Raw genomic sequence first — 23188 nt, 5'->3', positions numbered from 1 at the left:
CGCGACTTTCAGGGGTCGGACTTAGGGTGCAGTATTGCATCTTGATGCATCTTGCATAGCCCAGTGGAGCCTAATCCTGTCCTGAGACATGGTATCGCATAAATTTGGCCCCGGAGCAAAGCGGGAGACGTGCATACTTAGTGGGACAGCAACGCCCGGTGCAGGAACTATAAAACAAGCAAGCGAATTGGGTCCGGTTCCCGTAGTGAAGGATTCGAAGGATGCACGCTATGTGACGCGTTTTCCACTATGACAAGTTGTCGGAATTGTAGATGGAAATAGAGGGCGGAAGGACTGTATCGCGCTAACTAAAGATGGCATACAAGATGTAGTGCTCTGGCCATGCGAATCGCTGACTTGAAGCAATGAGTTTCAGCTGTTGCTCATTTCGCGGATATTGGATAGGAAACTGTCCAGTTTGAGACTCGGCCATGGCGTGTTTGGGCTTGATTGAGAACTGGACATGGATCCAAATTCTGGATATACGAGGAAACTACTTGTTCTAGCATGGAAAAGATTCCTGTGGATGACTGTAATGTCTATGCATCTAGATTATTTTAATTTTACCTCGACTTTCGGTGTTGTCTGCACTCACCCACCGCACAATAAGCACTATCAAGCTTTGCAGTGGTTGATGACGCGCCACTGAACGCCCGTTGGGATAATACGAGTCCAAAGGACTCTGGTATACATATAGAGGTCTAAATATATTATCGATAGGCGACAGTCACGTCTACAGCCATATTGTTTCTCTACTACATCTCAGAGAGCAACTGTGGTCCCCGACCTCTACAGTCCAAAACGTCGCTATCTTTGCCCATCTTGCTACAATGCTTTGTTATCCACATGACACATGGACGCGCCAGTCCTGGTCTACAAAGCCCTTGGTCGCCCAGGCTGTAGAGTATGATGACCCGAAAGCTTTGGAATCGGTCTTGGGCACCCTATCCACACTGCCGGCGCTTGTCAACCCGTTGAAAATCGAGATTGCCCGTAACAATTTTGCAGCCGCAGCACAAGGCAAGGCGTTTATCATTCAAGGAGGCGACTGTGCAGAGAGCTTCGACGACGTACGCCTGCATGTTATCCAACAGAAGGTCAAACTTTTGCAGGAGCAGTCTCATCTTCTTGTACAAGGACTTAGTCTGCCCATTATAACAGTGGGACGAATTGCTGGCCAGTACGCAAAACCCCGGTCGTCTCCATGGGAGACCTTGGAAGACGGTACAATCACGCACGCTTTCCGTGGGCACAATATTAACGGCCCCAGTCTTGGGGAGAGACGCCCTGACCCATATCGTCTGTTGTTGGGAGACTTTTACTCGAGGACGACCTTGCAAATGATCAAGGATATTCAATGTGCGCCCGCTAACACGGATCCAAACTTCGTTCCGGGGCCAAACCCCCTCCCCTTGACCCCGGAAGAGACAGATGTTGCAGCATCACAGACGCCAACTGGGACTATCTTTACGTCTCATGAAGCGCTTCACCTTCCGTATGAAAGTGCTATGACCCGCGATCGTTACAATACCTCGGCCAGTTTTATTTGGATCGGTGAACGCACGCGGCAGTTGGACGGGGCTCATGTCGAGTACATCCGTGGCCTGCGTAATCCCATTGGGGTAAAGATCGGGCCAAGTATTGAGAGTTCAACACTGATCGCGCTTCTCAATACCATCTGCCCTGAGCCACGTCTGCCAGAGAATATTGGCCGAGTAACCATTATTACGCGGTTCGGCGCCGAGAAGGTCGCCACTGTTCTTCCCCCTCTCATCAAAGCCGTCCAGGAGGCCGGGCACACGCCTGTCTGGATGTGTGACCCTTGCCATGGGAATACGCAGACTACGGAGGCTGGTCTGAAGACACGCCATGTAGGACGCATGCTACGAGAAGCTACCCAGACGTACCAAGCACATCGAGAGAACAACTCTATTCTAGGTGGGTTACACCTCGAACAAACGGGAGAGTTCGTAACCGAGTGCCAAGACGATGAGAGGATAGACAACAAGAGCGCTCTAAGCAGTCACTACCACAGTTTATGCGACCCACGCCTATCCAATGTCCAAGCGTTGAGTCTAGTTCGACAGTTTGTGGATTTCGTGCGCTGCTGGGAAGGGAAAGAAAAGCTTGGATATTAACTGGGGTTACGGCTACTACCCAACGAATACTACTTCACGATCAAACGGTATTGATTTGGGCTTGCTGGCGCTTTGAATCGGTTATTCTTATGCAATAATATTTTTTTTTCACAAGTTTTTACGTCTTACCTACCTTTTCAAAGGTTCCCATTACTCGAAATAAACTTCACCACTGTTGCAATTCTCTGCCGAACTAAGGAATCCAGCACAAAAAAGCATGATGATCACTATAGTAAAATGCCCATTGGCCGGGTCGGGGTTTAGCGATGGTGCCGAAGTTTTCATCAGTTAGATTACCAGTGGCTCAAGCCGCCAGCGGCTCACCAAGATATCCTCAGGACCCATTTTCCTTTTCCGCGAAGCCGACTCCACAACGGCGCATAGACTAAAATATGACGACAGGGGGGCAGACCAATGGACAAAAAGAAAATAGAACAGTGTCTCTGGAGACAAATAAGCAAGCCCAGTCCGAATCTAGGCCAATATCCGTGCCATCAGATCGGTTTTTCGCGAAAATCTCATCCGCAGCCTACCACCTCGGCCTCTCTACATGACCCAAGAATGTCCGAAGAAGACCCCGCCATGCCAGAAAATAGATCTGTTAAATCTCCGTGCGCTCCGTCTCTATGATAGAGTTTCAATTTTCCTCTGATTGATGTGTATGGCACATGCTCGTGGAATCGAGCCTAGTGGATTGTTCGTCTGAATGAAGCCCGCCGAGACCGATGCCGCCAACAGCATGGTGGAACAAGTAGTTGTTTGCCCCAAACTTTCCACGAATGAAGATGAGGCGATGCGCGCGTTCGATGACGGGCGGGACCTTGACGTTCGAGATATAGATGATGCTACCAATGCCAGGTTGCTGAAAACTATTGATAAGAACTTGTTGCCAGTGTGTTAAATCCCCTGAACTTGGCTTTGTGAGTGTTGCCCAGGTTTAATCGTTTATATCGTAGCTATTATGTTTGATCTACGGTCTCAACTTTGTGGACAGTAAGACTGGCTCCTTTATTTCTCTTCTCCCCCTAGGTTTCTCGGTAGACGTATCGATATGCTGATGCGTACTGTGGATAGAAACCACGCTGTCCTATGCTAGCGTGATGGGTCTGCAAGCAGACCTCAGCCTCAAAGGCAACCAATACCAATGGCTGGGGAGTATATTCTACTTTGGTAGGTCTGAGCTTTAGTGTCGGTGACCCTCGTTGCTTTTTGCTCATGCTATCAGGTTACATACTCGTCGAGTATCCTAGTAGTTATCTCATGCAGCGATTCCCACTGGCAAAATACTCATCAATCAATATAATCCTGTGGGGAGTGACGCTTACCTGCTTCGCTGCCGTAAACAACTTTGCCGGTGCTGCCACGGTCCGTTTTTTTCTAGGGGTCTTCGAGGCAGTAGTAACGCCAGGATTTACTACCTTAACTTCGCGATGGTACACGAAGCATGAGCAAGCCGGCCGCGTCGGCTTCTGGTTCAGCTGCAACGGGGTTGCAAATGTCGTCGGGGGCCTAATCGCATACGGGATATCCCGAGGCGTAGAGCAGCACGGGGCTTCCATCCAGCCATGGCGGATTCTCTTCTTAAGCTTCGGGCTATTCACAATAGCCATCGGCGTCGCATTTCTATATTATATACCAGACAACCAGTGGAACTGTCGGTTCCTGAGCCCGGCAGACCGTGTCTTAGCGGTGCAACGCATCCGTGGCAACCAGCAGGGAATCGGGAACAGACATTTCAAAATGTACCAGTTCAAAGAGGCGCTGACGGACCCCATAACCTGGGCGTTTGCGTTCTTCGGAATTGCCGTGAATATCCCGTTTGGAGGTATCACAACGTTCTTCTCGCAGATCATCCGCAATTCCGGGTATACTTCACAGCAGAGTTTGCTCTACGCGACGCCCGGGGGGGCTTTCCAGACCATCGTTGTGATTTTAAACGGGATTATCAGCGACCGCTTACAGCAACGCATCTATGTCAGTTTTGTTGGCATGATCATTGGTCTTCTGGGCGCCATTCTCCTGGCCGCGTTGCCGTTGAGTAACAGTCCGGGTCGATTGGCCGCTTACTTTCTCACGCAAGCCAGCCCGACTGCTTTTATCGCGTTGTTATCGTTTATCTCGACAAACGTAGCGGGTGCAACCAAGAAGACTACCGTGGGAGCCATTTATATGGTCGCCTATTGCGTTGGAAACATCATAGGTAAGGATTCCACACAGGCAGAACGCCTTGTGCATAACGATATATTGACGCGACACATAGGGCCTCAGACCTTCCAGCAAAGTGACGCGCCGCGGTATATCCCGGCCGAGATTGGCATTTGCTGCTGCTGGGCAGCATGTCTGCTGGATTTGTTGTTGATTAGATATCTATATTGTAAACGGAACGCCGAAAAAGCAAGGATTCGGTCCGCACCTGGATATGAAAAATCAGAAAAGTCAGAATTCAAGGACTTGACTGATCGTGAAAATCCAGAGTTGGTGTATGTGGTCTAGTTGCTGCAGTCTATAGAATGAAACGAAATATACATACTACATGTGAATGCTCGGCGTGCATTGGTTAGCGAATAGCTGCACTTCGGGGGGAGCAATGTCCTCTGCACAAAATTACGTTATGTAGCTCTTATTTCCTTATTTCCTCGGCCTATAGAGCCAAGTACCGCCATTAAAGCTTGGGCGAACTTGTGCCGAGTGTCTTCGGCGGAAGTGGGATGGATGTGGATCTGTGCCCTCGGAGGTGTGTTGTCTTGCGGTCAAAGTGCTCCACGAAGGAAGATCATAGCAGAGGTATGCTATGAAAATCATTATTTGCTTTATTTCCCCCTTCATTTGCGATGCCATTCAAGGCAGTAATTATATCTGTAACTAGATTTACAAGTTATTCAATATTCTCCAATGTGTTCATCACAAGCCCTGTTTGTATACGTTGTCTTGCGGTCGTAGTATCAATAAACACTGTTCTCCGAGCGACTAGGCAGTAAAACCTCAACTAGAACGATCATACTTTTATAAGATTGCAGATCGAGGGTCTGCCAAATCTTTCCGTAAATGTCCGGACTGCAAGTCATCCGTTAAACGACGAGCCCCCTGCGGTTTAATTGTCCACCAATTTCCTAGTCGGACTAAGGTGGACATGGCAGGATAGCCATGTGTCCATGTGCCCCGAGCGTCTAAATCCACAGTGTCGGATCTGAGCTAATTGAAGTTTATTCCGCGTGGCTACCACTTTACTGTTAGGGCTCCAATATCATAAGATTTCGGTGCGGAGTGGAGGGTCTGTGCCCTGTCCATCAACCTCTGCATATGCATCATGGCCGGAGGGCATGGGCAACACTTCGGATGTCCGTACGAGTCTTCGCGGAGCAAGGTGTTGATGATGGACATCAGGAGGAAAATGGACTTCACATACAACCTCATGGATGGTTATAAACACACTCAATGTCTTGAGCAATGTAAATATCATCAACAGCAACAGCCTCACAACCGCAATAAGAATAGCTACGAGAGCAAGACAAGCAACAAACGTTACTATACTCTCTATCATATCAATTCACCGCGCAGATTAACACTATCCATCACTCACAATGTCTACTCCGATCTTTCCCGTCATCGACTACTCTCGCATTGTCTCCTCTAACCCTATAATCGCAACCCAAGAGAAAGACAAGCTGTTCCAATCTTTCAAAGAAGTCGGCTTCATCTACCTCAAGGGCTTCAACTTTCCCCCAGAGTTCATCGACACCCTCTTCTCTCATCTCCACAAGCTCTTCTCCCTCCCAGAGGAACAGAAGCTGGCCATCGAGGGCGGCGAGAAGCAAGCCTTCCGTGGCTGGTTCGCTCCCGCTCGTACAGCGAAGAACCCCGAGAAAGCCGACCAGAAGGAAGCATTCGGTTTGGGCAATGACAAGGATGAAACGAGGCCAAACCGCTGGCCGACCAACTGGCCTGAGTTTCGCCGCGATTTCACAACCTTCTACGAGGAGTGCTACAAGATGCATCTTGAGTTGCTGCGCGCATTGACGGAGAAAGTGGGCCTTGACCGCGAGTCTCTCATTCCTTCCGTCAAGGCCAAGGACTGCTACAGTGCCTTGCTACACTACTACGAGACTTCATTGGAGAGCTTCGATACTCGCGTGCGCTCTGCGCCGCACACGGACTTCGGAACCCTGACTTTGCTATTCAATGATAGCAACGGCGGCTTGCAAGTAAAGGACAAGGAAGGACAATGGATCGATGCGCCTCCTATGCGCGGCCATGCCATCGTTAATGGTAAGCTACCACTACCCTTTTCTAATCTACTCCATGGTCAAGACGCTAACGGGAGAAATAGTTGGAGACCTCCTCTCTCGGTGGTTCAACGGTCAATTAAAATCCACTCAGCACCGGGTCGTTCAGCCTCCAGCGGAAACCCGGGAAACGGCAAATGGTACAACCAGTGTCATCCCTTCCAGATATGCCATTGCCTGGTTCGGCCACCCCAACCGTGACGCAGTCGTCGAGCCTCTGAAGGAATGTGTTACCCCTGAGTGGACACAGAAGTTCAAGGCAGTAGTCGCGGGGAAGCATGTCAAGGAGCGCATGGCTCGACTATTGGAGCACGGCTATCTGCCTGAAAAGTGGACCGATGACATGCACCGCAAGCCTATTGCCGTTTAACTTTTTGTTCTTGTTTTGGTTGGCGCTTGCTTGCATCCTTCGGAGTTCGGGTCTCACTTTTAATAATGATGTTACGATACCCTCTTAATATTAACTGTTCTGATATTCATGAAACATGGTTCCTCCATATATCATCATAGTCTAAAACGATCGTGAACTAAGCACATGACTATTCCACTAAGCGAATCCCTCTGGAGAATATATAAAAAACCTCCTTTGCATTAAATCCCATGATCAAGATACTCGGGCTATGCCTCGTAGTCTTGGTCAGTTCGATTTTAGTTTCCGCCCAGACAAATAGAGTTATTCATGCACGTCTTATGCTCTTTTCTGTAACTCTTTCAAACTACGAGCACTAGCCCATTTACCCAAACCACCCACGACCCCCCCAATATATGCCATTCTCCCAAGGTCGGTATGTCTTCCTCCTCTGCCCAGTCCTTAACATCTCTTATTCTTGCAAGATTACGTCAAGTTAAAGGCCATCGGCCGGTATCCAAAGGCCCTTGCAGTTTGCATTCGTTGTACGTCAGAGGCTACCGCATACATACACCAGGCTTCCAATACTCGTGTTCATTTTGAGTTACTAACGGGTATATGAAGGAAACTTGATCAGATCAAACCCGTTAGTCTATTGACCGCTTTGGTATCGTGCAAGAAAGGCTGACGCGAGCTAGTTGAACGCTCTGATACTGACTATATTAGTAGCCGGTTCCGCGAACGAGGAATAATACATGACATTCCACGACACCGTAACATTTTACCCTGAAATCGGATTCCCACTACACCAGCTCTATCTCAACTCAGACGTTGGAGATGGCAGCCGTTAGTCCGAGCAATATACTTCCAATCACTTTACCAGCTGCCTAAAACAGAACAGATCATCGATGCAGTGAGGGCTGCAGAATACCGAATCGGGGTATGGCCAAAAGTCAGTATTGGTGAGCCCGTTAATCAACCCTGGTTATAATACATGCTGCTATTCAATTGGCCATACCGGGACTAATCGGAGCAGGCACAATTCCTGCAGATACGAATGCAGTACAGCGTACGCAGTGTATTATCGTGTCTATTTCTCAGATGGCTTTTTGCCGACTATCCTAGAGCCTGTCAGCGCCCCCGCGACCCATGTCAATAGCCGTGTCACTCCAAACCGCATAAGGCAACCTTCACGCCGCAACTTCCTGACTTACTGCAGAGTGAGATTATGTGTACGTACACCGCAACTTCCGCTCCCCCCCTCCCCCAGTCCAACCAAGCTATACTACGCTAGATAATACCCAGCAACACGGGGCTTGGCCGTCGGAGAGCCTCAAGTGACAGAAAATTTATCCAGGAAACTAGCCTACCAGACAGCCCCACCGCACTGCATTAGTAGATGGCCTAACGGCGTTAACCAGCTTTCCTCACGGCGCATGATCAGATAATTCCAAGGAACGAGTCTAGCATCCTGTCGCAATTTCTGCTTGGAGTAATATCGGCTAAAGATTAATGAGGACGGTCTCCATAGGTGGGGTTTTGTGTTGATGAGCTGACTGGATATCTGGACTAAAATACTTGGTTCAGGCCATTTCATGAATCATGGAGAATTGTGGGTCAGGGGGTGGGGGGGTTATTGATCTATCTGGGTTTTACTGGTGGTTGGCTATCTAGGTAGAAGGGGAGAGACATCTAAGGGGAGCCTGGGCTTCAGAGGGCTAGCTGGGATTCAATCTGGATGGCGTGAATTCGTGACTGATATGTGGTTCGGCTGGACTTCAAACGGTTGAGCGAAGACTAATACAGGGCATCCTTGTGCAGCCAGATTGGCAATCTTTAGTCCCGTGGTTGAATTGGTTAGGTTTAATCGATCGTATTGAGTCTGTGATGGATATATACACAGAAACTGAAACATCCCTTTTAGATTCCTAGATTTCATTTGCAGTCCCAGTTATCCATAACTAGGCTTCAGTGATTTTGTCGAGTAATCTCTTCCTCCATAATGCCCTTTTCAAATGTATCCACATCTATCCCGTTAGATCTGATCTCTCCAGCTATATAAACACAGCCCTTCTTTTCTTCGTACGATATAGTATACGTGTACAAGCCCACTGGGACTGTCATACAGGATACATCCAAGCCCTAGTAGGGATTAGAAATTGGGGGACCTTCATCTTTCATATTATAATAATGCTCAAAGTATCTGAATGTCATAATAAAGACTGTTTGTAACAGACAAAACGACAACTGAACGAAACGTCCATGTTCCATTGCCTGGTACAAAGGTCCAGAAAGTCCGACGGCAATATAACTTCAATCATGGCCTCTATAGGTTTATATCCCTGTATTAACACTCAACCCTTGATTGTTTCTTACATGGCCATGGCTATGTTCCACTGCAGTTGATACGGGGCCCTAAATCCCGACACCATTGAACCCAATCACATCCGCAGGCCTTCTTTCGAGCATCTCTTTGTCTAAATGTCTTTACCAAAGCCCAATGGATGAAAAGAAACAATCAGTCTAAGGCCGTCAATCCAGGAGAAAGAGCGCAAGATTTTATTGAGCCACTATCCTTTGTTATCTGTGATGGCTTAAGATGTCGCACGGCTCACATCGATTGGTATTTCACATCTAATCCCACCATCTTTCTTCTTCGACATTAGCCTTGTGGTAACAGCATCCAAATCTATGAGTAGCAAACTACCTATATTATTCAGCATGTTCAAAAGATCAGCAACCCCCTTATGGCCAGAGGTCACCTCCGAGAACCTCACGCAACGAGCACTCAAGAGACTCAAGCAAGAATGTGAATCCCCAATTTTGAATTCACTAACTACACACCCTCCGATATCTACCATGGACGAGCATAACTTAAAACACTTCGCACGGCACGGTGGTCCTGATCTCACTGATATCCGAGGAGTAAGTATCCTTCCCATACATCAACTAGGAATCATACCCACCAACAGTAATTTGAATAGTATTGTTCACCAACGAATACGAAGAGCGAGTCTATTAATGGGACAACTGGGTCCCAAGATCAGGGAGACCCTGAGCCGATATATCGTCCTAACGGACAATGTTCATATTTTGGTGCTACAAATGTTTTTCACCGAGTTTAATGGGTGAGCCTCTACGCTTTGATCGGCATATCGCCGGACGAAATCTCATGGAATTTCCTGCATTTGGACAATGTATAGCACGATAGTGATATCTATATGAAAATATTAGTTACAGGCCAGGGACTACTCTATTCATCTGGTTAGCTAGAACAGTGTTACTAGGCGATCTAGTCACTAGACGGCAGTCATCCGAAAGACCTCGCCAACCCGATAGTTCCCAGGCCTATTTCTGAAGGATTTGATTAAAAGCATATAGCTGCACCTTTGCTTATCTTTGCGTAGAGGAACGTCGTGCATCTTTCAACCCGATGACCTGATTGAAAGTTCATGCTCCTCACTTCTTGTGCCCTTGTTTTCCTTCAATGGCTTCTGGATGTTAAGAGAGCCGTCAGATTTACATACTCGGTGAACACATAAATTCATCTCACTACCTCTTTAAATTCTTCGGACCTTGCATAAGATGAGAGAGAACCAATGTTATGATATTTCCGATCACAAATTCCACGACGTAACTGACGTAATAATGAGGGCTATCGTTATGGGCACGATACCATACCACGAAAAGACCTGGAGGTATTGCTTCGAAGGATCTGAGTCTCCTCGAGGGCTATGTTCAATCCTCTTAGATTATAGCCAAGGATACGTTAGTGGTAAAACGGTTCATGAGTCCAGGGAGATGCTGTGGCTGCATCAATATGACCAAGTAGACATCACTAAAACCGCCACAACAGGAGGGCGTGTGTTGTAGTTGGTAATGCAGCTTGCTCCTCTTGGCTAGGACAACCGTGTGATAGCTGAATGATGGACATTCCTGTTAAGCTATGTTCAGATCTTGAATATATAATGCCATGGGAGGTGTATTGGAAGGCTCCCATTGAAGTTGTGTCTTCCGAATCTTACACTCGGCCACTGAGCGTGTAGTAATATCAGGACAGGAAGGTCTTCGAGCCACATTCCAGTTTAACAGCAGTTACTGCATCAGTAGGATCTGAAGGCAAGGGCACAGTGACGGTGGCTGATAAACCCATAGTAGTGGTTAAGCACGATAGCTGAAACAAGTAATAAATGCGTATCGAGATATTGAGGTGCATAATAATGTGCTACCTGGGGTGTAAGTTATATGTGGTTTTCCAATCTGTCGTAATCACATCGCTTCGGGCTGCAGTATGATACGAATGATGTCCATGTTAGAGCGGCACGAGGCAGTATAGACTCTGAATATCGGCCGGTGCTTGGACACGTATAGTTATATAGGCTCACAGCCTTGACCATTCCATTTAGTCAGTTATTTTCGAATGGTGTCGGATGATTTGTTATTCAACAGACCCACTGACCTGGAGTCACACTGAGTAGAGTTACACGAAAGTTCCGTGCTATACATAGAAGGCTCCCATGATCAGTACTTAAGGGCGATCCAATCTCGGCTGTACGTCAGCTTAATACGTGAGTAAGGCTGAAAGAAAAGTATCCGCCAGCAACCACTTCAGAGCCATAGTATACAATTTACAACTATGATCAAAGTGTGTGGCACACCATTCGAGGTCAGTTTCATCCTCCGCTGTCCTCACCTAGCTTCCTTTTCTTACTAACGCCACTTGCAGCTTTGGTGAACATGCTATCCAATTTCTGCTGCCCTTTCTCGTGTTTCTCAACTTTTACTTTCTCCGATGCCAGTACCGGAGACAGGCCTTGAACACGCTGCTTAGCATCCTCTAGCAGTTCGACTTCTCGGTCACGTTGTTTCTTGACTGTGGGAATGGACCATGAGTTGGACGAGGCGGACTTGTAAGCCAACTTATATTTGGACCCAGTCAGGTTTGTCTCATATGTGTTGGCATCAACCTTCTTGACAAACTAAAAGGAGTGAGATATGACTGGGACTCGTGACTCCGGGCCGGCATGCTATTGGCTTCTAAATCAGGGAAAGTACAAACGTACCTGGTGTGCGACAATGAGCCAGTGATACTCCGTCCCGACAGGAGCGCCACTACCCTCCGGTGCCTTCCTCGCTCGTCTCTTATTGGTCTGATAATCGATCCGCCATAAATCTGGTTCCTCCTTCGTTTCTTTCCACACGCCTTGATCATAATTCCAAGTATGCGATCCCCCCACCGCCATGCCTGAGTAGACCTGTCCTTTGTATGATTTGAGCATGTTGTATCCTCCCGCCCCGACGGCATATTCAGGCCTTGCAGGTTGGACGGCGTTTCCCGATTCTTCCGGCATCTCTTCATCTTCGTCCAGAATCATGGGTGGCTCATCGTGGCGAGGGTTTCGTGGACTACCCATCGAGCCTCTTTCCTGTACTTCTGGCACCTCAACCGTGACACTCTCATCCGCCACTGGGGCGTTCTTTTCGGAGAGTGGAGGGGATGGTGGTCTCTGAGTCGTGGAAGAGGTCTTCCTTACGCGTTTTGGAGGCATATTGACTTAATTTAACAGATGGTGTATGGTCAGGCAGAAGGATGAATGGGTGTTTAGAGTGGAGAGTGGTACGAATATGATGTGGTGGCATGACGTCATGGCGGTCACCAGCAGTTGGAATTCTTTATCGCGGTTTAAGTACATCGAGTTCTATTTTTAAAAACTCTATAATTCTTTGGCACATATTTTACCCCATACATTCATGGCTTCCTGTGGCTGTACGCGTTAACACCCTTGCGCTATGATATCACATCGTTGTGCAGTAAGGACCATCATTTGCAGGGCACTATTTGGAGGTGTGCATCCATGCATCCTCATGGCCAGCGACATATGAGAGAGACCTGGGGTAACGGTGCTCGTGACACCCGTACCGAGTGTCCTGGGGAGGGAATGAAGATATTTTTATTTTGACTCAGTATGGCAGGTTGACGGTGAGATCTCTCACATCTCACACGCCCAGTGAAGTGGAGTACAATCCATAGATTTTCCCTCCGACGTCATTTCTGCCCGTGAACCTTCGATGTGGAGAAAGAAATTTTTTTTAAACTCGGTCAGAGTTATTGGCTAATGTTTCGGGAGCCAACCACGATCTGCGTTTGGAGGAAATTCGGGGTTCTTACGGTAGGGACTTCCGAAAAATAATCCAATCCCGCGGATGCGAAGACCCTAGCATTACCGAATCGGGTAATTTAGATGGAAGTGCAGAAGACTTGCAAGAGCCAAAATTGAAAAACAACCCCACGCAAGCCCTCCACTTCTTCTTGCTTGTGACCGACGAACCATTGTCGGGGCCCAACCTCCCTTGAACTCCGTCTCAGGTTCTCCATCAATCAGAGCGATCGACGGTTTATCTTTTCAGAAGGCATATCGCGGATGTGGCATCTGCCCTTGCGCACACGCACACGCACACACAAGGCGCCTCGTCCGCCACCATGACCGGGGGATCCATACTGGAAGAAAATCCAGGGAACCCTTGGCGAATAATGTGCAAGTTTGTCTTTCTCCCAGGACCGAAACTCTGTCGTTACCCGAAACATCAAAAGGGGGGCATGATAAATACAGCCATAACCCCCCGGGGAGTTGACCTCTTCCCTCCAGAAATTCCTCATAGTCATGTTTGTTATTTCCAGAGGTCACCCAATCCCCCTGCATCACGGATATCACTACTCTATTCGAACCCCCTGAGCACATAATAGTGCCGCGGCTAACACATTCGCTTGAATCCTGGTCTCACCACATACGACCCCTCCGTTCATTCTTCACTTCCTCGGTCCAGTCTCTGCTTCTGCGGAAATAGTCTCCGTTTCTGCTTCGTCACCGATGCCGATGAGCTCCCCTTTTTAAAATCTCACGATCTCCCTCGTTGACATTGTAAAAATCTCCGCTCGTTCTACTTTTTTCCCACTCGTGACCGGCTGGAGTCACGAGTCTACCTTCCCATCCCGTGACCGACATTCAATCACGGGCTGTCAGATTTTACTTCCTCAAGGATTCCCCGAAACTTAATTCCAGCGTGTCATAAACATGCGCGACATGCCGTCTAGGTTTATCGAAATCCTCGACCCCGAAGATTCTCATTTCCGTATGTCTGATGCCGACGTCCGGCTGGAAGATGTCCTCGCGGACCAAGAGGCTATCGCCAGCCGGCCCCGTTCCTCCACGCAATCATCGACCAAAGCGGGTCTCGATAAAGACCGGATATATCGGGAGGGTCCATCGTCGCCACAACAGCGGTGGAAGCGCTTGAGCACGATCCTGGTCCCTGCGAGACGGGGCTCCAGCTAGACCGAGGATTTCTCCTACCATATTCACACTAGACGTGATCATCACCACCGGAATATACAATATTCCCGACGGGCATTGAATATCCATGGCACGCGCCATGGTTTTTCCTTGTCAAGCGAGACTCAAATTAGAAATTGATCTGTCCATGATTATGGTATGCAGATACGACCGAACGATTACAGGCGCTTATGGCATATGGTATATACGAGTGATTCTGGTTTAGCATACAATTTGGTTGCGTTTCCATTCCCGATCCACAGTAGCGGATCTCTTTTTCACAGCCCTTGATACCCCCTATGCAGTGTCAGCACATCGTCTTTTGACTGATTTTCTCTTTACTTCTCAACACATATATTATGAGTGTATGTCGGTTGAGTACAATTCCTTCACACTCTGCTCGCCCCTTATGAACGTATGATTGCAATGCCTTGAAAGAGCCTTTATGATGACTTGCAGGATACACGACACGTCATTGTCCCATACGATTAGGATGAAAAGCATACACCAAAGACTTGTATTATGTATTAGAATATTATGACTACTTTTTCTTTACCCTTTTTGTTTCCAAAGCACAACGTGGTCTCGATAGAAAAAAAAAAATATACATGCAAAGGGCGGTAGAGCGGACCTTCTCCGGCGTTAGTTAGTCGAAAGTTTTTATGTAACTGGTCACGATTAAAGTTCAATAACACGCCCGAAACCCTGAAAGACCAAAGTCACCGGACGATACTTACAGTAGGTCAATTACCAATGCCCCCAATGGGCTTCCATGTCTCCAGCTTCGCCGAACTGTTAGGTTACATATGTGAGTCACCCCACTCCCTTCAAGCAGGGTGAGACGGGACTGGCCATACCTTACCTAGGGCAGAATAGCTGATCTACAACGGCATCCACCATTCAGAGGATTGTGTGGACGGACAATTGCCATTATCCTCCTTTCAGCAGCTGCTGTTCAGAGCATAGGCCTCTATTCCTGATCGCTAAGCTATGCTTTGGCTCATGATTCACGGGGTCTGAACTAATATCTCGTTGCTATTGGTGCTACTTGTACCAGAGGCTAGCTGACGGTGCAGAGCCCAGCTCCACCCATTGCGAACAGTCTAGCTGTTCTCTTTTTTGGGGCTTCTTGCTGAAATCGATCTTCTCCAACTGATCGCCCTTTGAGTCTGTGATGGTCGGATATCCCATCCATGTATGTACACGCTGCTCCGTATATACGTAGCCAATTTCTTTGCGCCCATAGCAATATTTTATTACCTTCACTACTGAAGCACGCACAAGCCTTCTCACTATGCCATATAAGGTGTTTCAAAACTCATGGAGAGTTGAGTATTTGCTATGCAACGAGAATCATGATATTTTCATCGGACTGCATTACACTAGTGAACACGGACCCTGCATATAGCAATAACACGCGTGGCTGGCTCCTCAATATCAGCAGAAAAGCCCAGCAAACATGAAGAGCTGATGTGAGAGCAGCCTGGAAGGGACTGCGCCTCCAGCAAGTTTGCTTTCATACTTCCTAAGCAGGTTAGTCCCAATTGAATTCCAAGTCCGTCCTAGCGCCAAGCTTCGTGTCTGCCTCAGGCACCCACAGTGGCTGAAGCTCCAGAAAATTTCCCCTCTTTCGCCGCGCATTTCCCCGACTACTTTTTTTTTTTCCTTTCTCACATCGGAGATAAGAACGATATTTGCTTGCAAGTATCTCATTCGTTAAGGGTCTATCTTTGCGCTCAGGTTACCAGACTTGCTTGCGTATATCCTAGGTAGGACATTTGCCCTTTCTGCTGAATTAATTTTGCGCCCTCCGCAGGGCTCTGACGCGGACCTGAAGTCATTGTCCTTGTCCAAAGGCACGGATTGACTCACGTGTAGAGATGACTCTGCTCTCTGCTCTTTACTGCCCTTGCCTACTCTCTCTTAGACCGTATTAATGGTTGGGAAAACCTGCATCGCCATTTCCACTAACCGATAATTGACAATTAGGAGTCGCGCATTTGACTATATCACTTTTTTTTCCGTTAACCCCTCATCTCCCTTGTCGCACGACAAAAACACACATTCGCCATGTCTGCCGAACAGAACGTCGCCAACACCGAGGCCGAGAAGGATGTCCAGAACGTCCTGGCCGAATTGAAGGGTGACGCCGAGACCAACGGCCCTGAGAAGGAGGCCTCCGCCGAAGACACAGAGGAAGCCCGCATCGTCGCGGCCGCCGCCCAGCTGGGTGAGAAGTCCGCGAAGGCTGAGGAGGACAAGGAGCGCGAGAACCGTGGTCGTGGACCCCGTCGCAACAACGCCAAGTTCGACCCTTCCTCTCAGAAGGAGACCGACGACCCTGTCGAGATCCGCAAGCAGGTTGAGTTCTACTTCTCCGACTCCAACCTCCCCATGGACAAGTTCCTGCTCTCCAAGGTCGGTGGTAGCCAGAACCGCTCCGTTCCTCTGGAACTCCTGCACTCTTTCAAGCGCATGCGTCGCTTCCAGCCTTTCAGCGCGATTGTTGAGGCCCTGAAGACTTCCGAGGTTCTGGACCTGGTCGACAATGAGACCGCCATCCGCCGCAAGACTCCTCTCCCCGAGAACGTTACCGAGACACACGACCCCAGTGTTGTTAAGGTGTTCGAGGATAAAGCTATGAACCGCAGTGTCTACGCTAAGGGATTCGGTGAGGAGGGTCCCACCACCCAGCTGGAGATTGAGGAGTTCTTCGCCCCCCACGGCCCCGTCAACGCCATCCGTCTCCGTCGTGCCAACGACAAGACCTTCAAGGGTAGCGTCTTCGTTGAGTTTGAGTCCGAGGAGAAGCAGAAGGCGTTCCTCGCCCTGGCACCCAAGCCCCAGTGGAAGGGCCAGGATCTGATCATCAAGAGCAAGAGGGAGTACTGTGACGAGAAGGTGCGCGACATTGAGGCCGGCCGCATCAAGCCCAGCGGTCACCGCCCCCGCGGCCGTGGTGGTTTCCGTGGCCGTGGCCGTGGCCGCCAGAGCGACAACCGTGACTGGAGGGAGCGTCGCGCCGAGGACCAGAAGCGCGGTTTCAGCGGCGACAAGAAGGATGAGCCTAAGGAGCCTCGCGAGATCCAGAAGGACGCTCGGTAAGCATCCATTCCTACCGCAATGAGAAAATACCAATCAACTAACCGAGAACAGCGGCGTCCCCGTCGTACAGAGCACCGCCGACGCTGGCCAGAAGCGCGCCCGCGAGGACGAAGCCAACGGCGACCACCCGGCCAAGAAGGTCGACGCAAAGGAGTAATGATATGCGACTGATCTGTGTTTTTTTCAATAGAGACTGTTTCACATTGACGGGATGTAAAGCATAAGTATCATACTGACTTGGCTGGGCTTTTACTTTTTCTTTTTTTCTTTTCAATTTTGCTGGCACTTGGAATTTAAAAAAGGATTCTGACGTGGGACTTTATAATGGCGTTGTGTCAAGTCTATTATTGCTGTTCATAAGACAAACAAAAGTTCCATATTCCTTCCATCTCCATAATCAAGGTATAAGGATACGACGTAGAATCGGAAAGGGAATCACTCGTCAAACTCCAGATCATAAGCCAAGGTATCCTCACACAACTCCTCCCTCAACTTATGGACCCTATACATACCACCAAGGTCAGCAACCACGCATACACCCATACTCAACCACCCCCACAACCAACCAACCCCTCCTAAACCCCAAAAACAAAGAGAAGAAGAAAAAAAAGGAAGAAAACATACTCCAAATGCGCCGGATGCCCCGCATAAACAGCGACATCCTCCGGTTTATCCAAAACCGCAACCAGCCCCATATCAAAGCCCTTGGCGCGGGGCACGGAGATTGGCAACGGCGGGTTAGTCTTCAGGGAGCGGAGACCGGGGATCTGGCCGACCATTGCCTGGGAGACTTTGGACCAGTTTGCCAGTTGGGCGGGCGTGACGCCTTGTTTGAGGCGAAAGAGGACTGCGTTTTGGGTTCTCTGGTCAGTGGGGAGTGTGTGGTTTGGTTGTTGTTGCAGGGTTGGGTTGGGTTGTTGGGGGTTTGGGGGTTGTTGGGGACGTACCGACGTGGTAGACTGGCATTTTGTTTTCTTTCTTGCTGTTCTTTTTCTTTTGGTTTTGGGGCTTGGGACAATGTTGGGTTTGGGTTGTGGGTGTTAGGGTGGGTGAGGTTGGGGTATGACTCTATTTACATAGGTTTAGAGAGAGTGGAGAGTCGGGGAATGAATGTCCGGGGAGGAATCATTCCTCGGCGTGTCTCCGACGTTGATCGGGTAGTCCAGTTTTGGACGGAACTAACCTGATCTTCATTGATTTTCCGGACAGTTTATTTGATCGAGGTTAATTTACTATTATCACTTTGTAGGATCTTCTGTCCTCGGGAGTCAGTGGTAGATTGTTATTCCAATCGGTATCATGAAATCGTGTCAAGATAACGATGTCTAACTATTTCTTCTTCTTGGTCTTGTCCACCACGTCGATCCATTGCGTCCTCAGACCGCGTCGCACAAGAGCCGTTTCCAATGCGCGCCGCTGATCGCCCTGCACTAGCACTTCCATGACTCCCCGCGGGGCGCCATTGGCCTGCGCTACGCTCGTGCTGCTGGCACACTTCTTTTGGAGCTCCTCGGCTAGCAGACTGGGGATGACGCCGAACACTTCCAGGTTCGAAACCTTGGTGACGGTCTTTGAGCCTGTGCGACGCTCCAGGATCACCGTTACCTTCGGGGTCGCGCCCGGTTTGGGTTTCACGTCTGCTAGGGTCTGTCCTGCTCGGAGAATGGCGTAGTGTGCGGTCAACAGGCTGTGGTCTTCCACGATGCGTTTCAGAAGGCCATCCCGGGTCGTCTTTCCCCGCGCAACGGTACTCTTGTCTTCGGAGGAAGAGGTAGTGAAGATGGTGTTGGCGAGGAAAGGGTTGAGGGAAATGATACGGCGGTTCTGCTTGTCGATGATAGGAGGGTTTTGAGATTGGAGGTATTGGTCCAGATGATTGGACACATCGGAGTATTTGTAGTAGTTCTGTGGGTTGGTACTGGACAATGCTGGAAATATTGTCGGCGTCAGCTTCTGCGTGGGCCGATACAGTGTCTGAACAGTGAGCGTTTGGCCAACAGCGGGATCACCGCCCGTGGCTTCTGGTTTCTTGTTCGCAGCCGCGCCAGGCTTCTTAGCATTCTCCAACGCGGACTTAGACGGAAGCCTGTACGGGACAAACTGTTCGACGAGGCGGTCGTTGAAGTCCACATCTAGTATAACAGTCTCTTGGCCATTCCGATCCTTGGACTTGACGAGTTGTTGCTTATCAAGATACTTGATAAACTTCTTGACGTTCTTCCAACTAGTTTTCTTGATTTGATAGTACTGGGCTTGCTGTGGGGAGAAGATCGGTAGGTAAGGTGTAATCATATTTGAGATCAAGAAAGAGGGTTGGACGGGAAGGGATAGTCCGTGGTTGGGAGCAGACGGATTGTCCTGCTTAAGCTTATATAAGGAGTAGATAAAGGCCTTCGTGAAAGCTTCGTCGATTTCTGTGCATCATTAGCCATCTGAGAAAGTGAAATGAGGTTTTATTAAGACCTACCTTTCATCGACGGCTCCTTTTCTTCCACCGGAGCTGGTTCTTCGGGCGATGCTTCTGCAGATTCAGCCGGCTCTTCGTCGCCTGCCGCTTGAGGGCTTACGTCCTCATTTAGGGCCAGCTCGTCAACCTTCTCTTCGATCTCTTCTACCTCCTCATCACCTTCAAGCTCTTCCTCGTCCCAGCCCGGCAAATAATCCGGCGCGGGTTGACCGGGACGCGATGACGAGCTCCAGGCCCATAACTCATCGCCCTCCCAGTGCAGACCTCGAACCGCATGACCCTTAGTACCTTGTACCTCCCCTAAAGCTGAGACATCGATTTCGCATACTCCGACGAAAAGCGGCACAGTGTGTCGATCCAAGCTAGCGACAGCAACTACAGCCCCCTCGACCGCCCGCTTGGGGAAAGGCGGCTCATTCGCGAGACCCGGGGTCATCAAATCTGCTCCTGCATGGAGTTTGCGCATGACCATCTCCGGGGTGTATAGCAACGGCACCAGGTTGGGATTGTTCCATAAGGTATATACTGTAGGGTAGAGACGGCCGTCTGCGCCGGGTCCATGTTCGATCTTGAACCATAAGACGCGTTCCTCCCCTCCCGGATGTGTCCCCACGTAAACGGTGCCCTGTACCTCTCGAAGCTGGGGACCTGCAGTCGTTGTAAAGCGTGCCGATAGCGAATTGTCAGGAAGGAGGGCATTCCGAATAGACGAAAGGTTCGGCGCGGGGTTCGACGGCGTCGAGTCTTCGCCAGCAGGCGCGCCGGCAGGAATCTCGATCTTATAGTCGCTAATAATTTGATCGGCGATTTTTCGACGGTCAGAAGACCGTAAAGGCGATAGATTCTTGATCTATCTGCCGTTCAGCCTTGGGTTTCTTTCTGAAATTTCTTGCGCCGTTCATGGGAAAGCTGTAGGCAGGTTTGGGCGAAGCAACGCGGGGGAGGGGTTGCTCACCGTAGGCTTTTTCTTAAACATGGCGAAGGATTATGAAAAGGTAGCGGTTAAGAAAAAAGAAATTATAACAAAAGCAGGTATATATCAGCCAATACCATGCAATATAGCAAACGCGACCGTCGCAGCTGGAAGGAAGAGCTGGTGGTAAAGAATGACGGAACCATGCAATTGTTTGTCCCGCAATAACAATCGGCCGCCATTCCTCATTCATCGCCAATTATCACCTGTCCCTTCGTTGCCCTACGAACGCCGCTTAAATGGGTGTCACAGCGACCATTTAATTTTTGGTTCCCAGGCTTAAATCCATGAGGCGCAGGGAACACTGCTATCACGCTTGAATGCACATTGATTCGGGATGATAATGCTCCCATTTGAAATGCGATATCCCATATATTCTTGTTTGGGCAGCTGCTGGTTGGTTACCACTCTATACATTTGTTAAAACAGATTAGCTTAGCATCGTGTTCAAAATGAGTACTATCTATAACAAAGCCACCCAGATTCTATAGAACATTTAGGCACGAATGGGTTCGTACCTTGTGTATCACAGACTCTACTAGTGAGGTAAAAATAGAAACGGAAAAAACCCCCTTAATACTTTTCGTTTGCCATGTTTATCTTTTACCATAAGAGAGGATCTACATTTTAAGTTTCAACGGTGATAGCGCAAAATATGTATAAAATTTTTCTAGTTACACAAATTTGGATTCCAGATCCTCATCAAGGCAAAATAGTAGTTCAACGGTGGAAAGATCGAATATAAAGTCTAAAGAATGTCTATTCGGTCCGAAACCACATCTCGGTGACAAATCTAGGCAGAGATGTCACGGGCGTGGATCTTGTCAGTGACAAGCCAAGAGAGAGTCTGCTTGATAACGTTCAGGAGCTCCTCGGCGCTGAGAGAGTTGAAGTACTCGGTCAGGTCGCTGGAGCTGGAGCTGGATCCAGAGCTGGCGCCAGAGCTAGCAGTGGGAGTGGAAGCAGCAGCGGAGGAGCTGGTGGCCTGGACGTGGGTCTGAGCGGGAGCAGAGCCAGTAACAGTGACGCTAGCAACAGCAGTGGAGGTCTGGTAAGCAGTGGCGGTGCTAGTCTGGACAGGAGCAGCAGTGGTAGAAGCAGAGGCACTGGCGGTAGCGGAGGGGGCGGCGCTGGAGCTGCCGGAGCCGGAGGAGCCGCTGGAGGAGCTGCCGGAGAAGAGAGCAGGGCCGGGGATGGTGTAGGAGGACAGGGTCTGGTAGATGTTGATCAGGATACCAGGGTCGGTGTCCTTGTAGAGAGCAGTACCGAGGGTACCCTCGGGCTTCTCGCTACCACCGCCGGTGACCTTGAAGTTGAGACACTGGGGGTAGTTTTGAGCACCATCCTTGTTGCCAGCAGAGTGAAGGGCAATGATTTCGTGACGCATGACATAGTTGCCGGCAGCAATGCTGCTGGGGATGGTCACGGTCCAGCTGTTGTTGCTGGAGATCAGGTTGTCAGAGGCCCAGGTGTTGTCACTGCCACTGATGAGGCCCTTCTCATCGATCTTGAAGAACTCGAGCGAAGACTTGTCGACGGTGGCGCAGTCCCCGTTGCAGTTGGCGAGGTAGGTGATGACAGGACCCTTGTGACTCTCGGGCCAGTCAGTCCACTGCAGCTCGACCTGCTTGCCAGCAGCAATCTCAGCAGAGATAGCGCCGTTCTTGGCGTTCTTGTGGCAGATAATGTCGGCATCGGCATATGAGCTACCATCAACGAATCCGAGGTCGGTGGCATCGGTCGACCATCCAATGACATCGGGGGGGTTAGACATGTAGTGGTAGGACATGTCATAACCAGAGTAGTACTGTCCGTCAACGACGGCACCAGAGACATAACCGTGACCGGCGACCAAAGCGGCCGAGCCGAGGACGACACCAGCAATCTTAGCGATAGACATTTTGATATGTGAAGTTTTTGAACTGATCAACGCGCAGCGTTTCTCGTGGTTTGAAAGGACCGAAGTGGGAAGGAGTGAAAAGAATGATCTTCAATCAATGAAGACGGTGAAAGAAAAGGAAGAGAATGGCAGGTTCGAAGACCCTAAAGAAAGAAAGGAATGCAAAGCTGATGAGGAAGAGAAGAAGACGTTAACCATCGTCGCAAAAGGACTGCTTTTATAATGCCGTCGGTCATAGTCTTCAAGATGTCGAGACTGGGCCAACGCTCAGACCAGACTGCCTCGAAATTAATGAAGGTTCATTGTCGATAGCTCTGCTACACATAGATTAAGTCCAGCAGCCAGCTCCACTACCGGTCGAATTTTCCGATAGGAGGAGATTCACCTCGATAACGATAGTGCTGTGGAAGAGTTTGGGATTGATGAAAGACAAGCACTGGCGGGCAGGTCCACCAAGGACCATGGACTTTTAGCGTCCAAAGGCGAGACGCTCCGCCAGGAACATTGACTATTTGGGAGCTAGTGGCACCCATACGGTTCCATACCAAGTCATCGAGAGAGACGAAGTAGGGTTCGGGCGTTTACCCTAACGGTTTGCTACCGACTGGGCCGTGAAGTGGAGAGCGTGGGGCCTTCCCCTAG

At 49.3% G+C, this 23188-nt stretch overlaps 8 protein-coding genes across 8 annotated transcripts; 4 read left to right on the top strand and 4 right to left on the bottom strand.

Moving 5' to 3' along the window:
- Positions 1-830: 830 nt before the first annotated feature.
- ABOM_005061 (class II DAHP synthetase family protein) lies at positions 831-2138 on the top strand (the record flags this gene model as incomplete). The annotated part of the gene is made up of 1 exon (XM_022532190.1): positions 831-2138. One exon carries the CDS (start codon positions 831-833, stop codon positions 2136-2138), a length of 1308 nt encoding a protein of 435 aa, XP_022390540.1.
- Positions 2139-2844: 706 nt separating this feature from the next.
- ABOM_005060 (allantoate permease family MFS transporter) lies at positions 2845-4631 on the top strand (the record flags this gene model as incomplete). The annotated part of the gene is made up of 5 exons (XM_022532189.1): positions 2845-3030; positions 3095-3131; positions 3213-3308; positions 3364-4338; positions 4399-4631. The coding sequence occupies 5 exons, from the start codon at positions 2845-2847 to the stop codon at positions 4629-4631; spliced, it is 1527 nt and encodes a 508-aa protein (XP_022390539.1).
- Positions 4632-5719: 1088 nt separating this feature from the next.
- ABOM_005059 (isopenicillin N synthase family dioxygenase) lies at positions 5720-6791 on the top strand (the record flags this gene model as incomplete). The annotated part of the gene is made up of 2 exons (XM_022532188.1): positions 5720-6404; positions 6466-6791. The coding sequence occupies 2 exons, from the start codon at positions 5720-5722 to the stop codon at positions 6789-6791; spliced, it is 1011 nt and encodes a 336-aa protein (XP_022390588.1).
- Positions 6792-11443: 4652 nt separating this feature from the next.
- ABOM_005058 (uncharacterized protein) lies at positions 11444-12319 on the bottom strand (the record flags this gene model as incomplete). Its single annotated transcript, XM_022532187.1, has 2 exons — positions 11444-11749; positions 11834-12319. 2 exons carry the CDS (start codon positions 12317-12319, stop codon positions 11444-11446), a joined length of 792 nt encoding a protein of 263 aa, XP_022390589.1.
- A 3852-nt stretch (positions 12320-16171) lies between these two features.
- ABOM_005057 (tRNA maturation protein LHP1) lies at positions 16172-17363 on the top strand (the record flags this gene model as incomplete). Its single annotated transcript, XM_022532186.1, has 2 exons — positions 16172-17202; positions 17258-17363. 2 exons carry the CDS (start codon positions 16172-16174, stop codon positions 17361-17363), a joined length of 1137 nt encoding a protein of 378 aa, XP_022390581.1.
- Positions 17364-17641: 278 nt separating this feature from the next.
- Positions 17642-18172, bottom strand: ABOM_005056 (uncharacterized protein; the record flags this gene model as incomplete). Its single annotated transcript, XM_022532185.1, has 3 exons — positions 17642-17708; positions 17831-18053; positions 18154-18172. 3 exons carry the CDS (start codon positions 18170-18172, stop codon positions 17642-17644), a joined length of 309 nt encoding a protein of 102 aa, XP_022390582.1.
- A 363-nt stretch (positions 18173-18535) lies between these two features.
- On the bottom strand, positions 18536-20649 carry ABOM_005055 (putative RNA binding protein Ligatin/Tma64; the record flags this gene model as incomplete). The annotated part of the gene is made up of 3 exons (XM_022532184.1): positions 18536-19620; positions 19674-20523; positions 20629-20649. 3 exons carry the CDS (start codon positions 20647-20649, stop codon positions 18536-18538), a joined length of 1956 nt encoding a protein of 651 aa, XP_022390583.1.
- Positions 20650-21439: 790 nt separating this feature from the next.
- Positions 21440-22546, bottom strand: ABOM_005054 (lytic polysaccharide monooxygenase auxiliary activity family 9 protein; the record flags this gene model as incomplete). Its single annotated transcript, XM_022532183.1, has 1 exon — positions 21440-22546. One exon carries the CDS (start codon positions 22544-22546, stop codon positions 21440-21442), a length of 1107 nt encoding a protein of 368 aa, XP_022390584.1.
- Positions 22547-23188: the final 642 nt, after the last annotated feature.

The sequence above is a fragment of the Aspergillus bombycis genome, assembly GCF_001792695.1.
Source record: "Aspergillus bombycis strain NRRL26010 chromosome Unknown contig00028, whole genome shotgun sequence".
In the NCBI taxonomy this organism is placed as follows: Eukaryota; Fungi; Ascomycota; class Eurotiomycetes; order Eurotiales; family Aspergillaceae; genus Aspergillus; species Aspergillus bombycis.
Note: the sequence above shows the minus strand (reverse complement) of the source record. Positions and strands in the feature narration are given on the sequence as shown.